At 36.6% G+C, this 2,705-nt stretch overlaps 1 protein-coding gene across 1 annotated transcript; it reads right to left on the bottom strand.

Moving 5' to 3' along the window:
- Positions 1–1,240: 1,240 nt before the first annotated feature.
- On the bottom strand, positions 1,241–2,236 carry LOC130974867 (uncharacterized). The gene has a single exon (XM_057899708.1). It carries the CDS (start codon positions 2,234–2,236, stop codon positions 1,241–1,243), a length of 996 nt encoding a protein of 331 aa, XP_057755691.1.
- Between the last annotated feature and the right edge of the window lie 469 nt (positions 2,237–2,705).

A 2,705-nucleotide genomic window follows, 5' to 3' on the forward strand; every position in this document is an offset into this window, starting at 1 on the left:
GGACGACTTCTATTACGAACATACGATTTTAGTGTGCACATATACCGTTCAACAAGGTACATCCAACGATATTGAACTGGACCACCTAACCTTACCTCATTTTCCAAATGAATAGGCAAGTGCACCATTATGTCAAAAAAGCTAGGAGCAAAAATCCTCTCAAATTGGCATAATATCTCAGCAATCTCTGCTTCTAAGTTAACTACCTCATCTAGGCTAATTACTTTCTGACATATTCGGCAAAAAAATGAACATAATCGAACTAGAGCGATGGTAACATGGTTAGTAAGTATGCTCTTGATTGGTACTTGCAACAAGTAATGCAACATGAAATAAGCATCATGGGTCTTGTAACCAGAAATCTTCTTTTCTGTTTCATGCACACATCGACCAATATTGGAAGCGGTACCGTCTGGTAATTTTGCCGCTTTCAACACACTACAAAAGATTGTTTTCTCTGCTGGAGTCATTGAAAAGCATGCCTTTGCTAACTTAGTTTTTTTTATCCTTCGTATCTTTTGGTTGAAGGTTTTTCCTGATACCCATGTCTTTAAGGTCAAAACGAGCAGCTGCATGATCTTTTGTCTTTTCGAGAATATCTAAAAGAGTTCCAATTATGCTATCAACTATATTTTTTTCTATGTGCATGACATCAAGGTTGTGTCTAAACATGTTGGACTTTCAATATGGTAAATAAAAAAAGATTGACCGTTTTTTCTAATTTGATATGCCATTCTTTGATCTCTTTTTCTTCTTCCCAAAAGAATTATCTACCTCTTGCAATATATCAAATACAGTTGAATCTTCTAACATCTGCGGTGGAGACCTGAGTTCAGTTTTTCCATTGAAAGATCTTTTGTTATGCCTCCATGGATGATTCATAGGTAAAAACCTTCGGTGATCTACATAAACAGTCTTGTGACTATGTTTCAGATAGATAGAAGAAGTCTCATCATTATAACATGGACAAGCCAATTTTTCCTTTGTACTCCACCCAGATAACATAGCATACACAAGGAAGTCATTAATTGTCCACAAAAGGCATGCTCTCATGTTGAATGTTTTGTTTTCTTTCGAATCATATGTTTCGACACCTGACTCCCATAATTCTTTTAATTCTTCAATCAACGGTTGAAGATAGACATCAATGCATAAAATAATCAGGCTCCATGCTCATCCAAGGGGGTAGATTATACACTATCAGAACAACAGGCCATGTACTGTGTGTACTGCTCAAAGTTCAGAATAGATTGAATCCGTCGCTTGCTAACCCAAGTCTCACATTACGAGGCTCCTTTGCAAAATCTTCATATTGATTGTCAAATACTTTCCAAGATTCAGTATCGGTAGGATGCCTTAAGGACCCGTCTTTAACACGCTCATTGTGATGCCAAGACATAGCTTCGACAGTTCTTGTGCACTTAAAAAGCCGTTGAAGTCTGGGAATCAAAGGGAAATGCCTTAGAGTTTTTGCAGCAACTTTGTGAGGCTTTCTAGATGAGGTAACATCATCTCCTTCTTCATGATGCTCAATATAACGGGATGTTCTACAGACATGACAAGATGAGTCATTCTCATACTTGTTCCGATATAACATGCAGTCATTGTGACATGCATCGATCTTTTGGTAGTCAAGACCCAAGTCCTTCACCATATTCTTGGTTTTATCAAAAGAAATAGGAATATTCAAATATGGCATTGCTTCTTTCAATAATTCCAAGAGAGAAGTAAATGACGCATTACTCCAACCATGCAAGCATTTTAACAAGTAAAGACGAATGGTAAAGGATAATCTTGTGAATCCTTTACACCCGGGGTATAGTTCTTGGCTTGCCTCGTCTACCAATTTATAAAATTCCTTTGCACATTCGTTAGGCCCCATGTTTTGTCCGTTAACTTGTGTATTATGTCGAAATCTATCACGTAACAACTCATCAATGTTATCATTGCAGTTATATTCACTGCCTATGTCACTGTCAATATCCATAGCAAAAAGTGCTTTTCCATGATTAAACCACCGCCTATAACCTTTTACAAAACTGTGGCATATTAGATGATCATATACGTCATCTCTCTTTAACCAAAATATATTACAACACTTTGCACAAAAACCTTGAATTTCTTCCCCTTGAGGAACTCCCTTTGATGAGAAAGCAAAGTGTAAAAATCTTTCTACATCAACTTGATATTCTTTCTCATGATGTGGTGTATCCATCCAGTCTTTCGACATATCCATCGAAAACCTATATATTTCACGTAGATAGCTAAGTTTCTAAATTGAAGTCCTTACTATTAGTCTCACTAACTCCAAATCTAACTTCCTAATTAACTAAGAGACAATGTTGTGCAAGCCTCCAAAATACTTTGAAGGCATTAGACATAAAATAACAGAGAAAATTGAATTTTAGCAATGCTTAAAGAAGGTCCTAAAGTGATGAGTGCCTCAGAAAAGCACTAAGTTGCATGCATAACATCAATAACAAATTAATAGATGTATTTAAATTTTCATAAACCAACCTTAATTACTGTCCTAATCCGTTCCACAATAGTAGCAAAGTGGTAGCACAGCAGAAGCAGAATTAGAGAGATAGCAGCGGCAGCAAACAGCTATTCAGCAGCAGCAGACTATTATATTACCACAAGAGCAGCAGAACAAAGAAGTGGCAGCAGTAGTGGATAGATAACTATCAAAAGCCTGAAAAAAA

The sequence above is a fragment of the Arachis stenosperma genome, chromosome 4, assembly GCF_014773155.1.
Source record: "Arachis stenosperma cultivar V10309 chromosome 4, arast.V10309.gnm1.PFL2, whole genome shotgun sequence".
Lineage (NCBI taxonomy): Eukaryota > Viridiplantae > Streptophyta > Magnoliopsida > Fabales > Fabaceae > Arachis > Arachis stenosperma.

Coding starts and splice junctions, on each gene's coding strand:
- LOC130974867 (XM_057899708.1), bottom strand. CDS start 2,236: ATGGATATGTCGAAAGACTGGATGGATACACCACATCATGAGAAAGAA.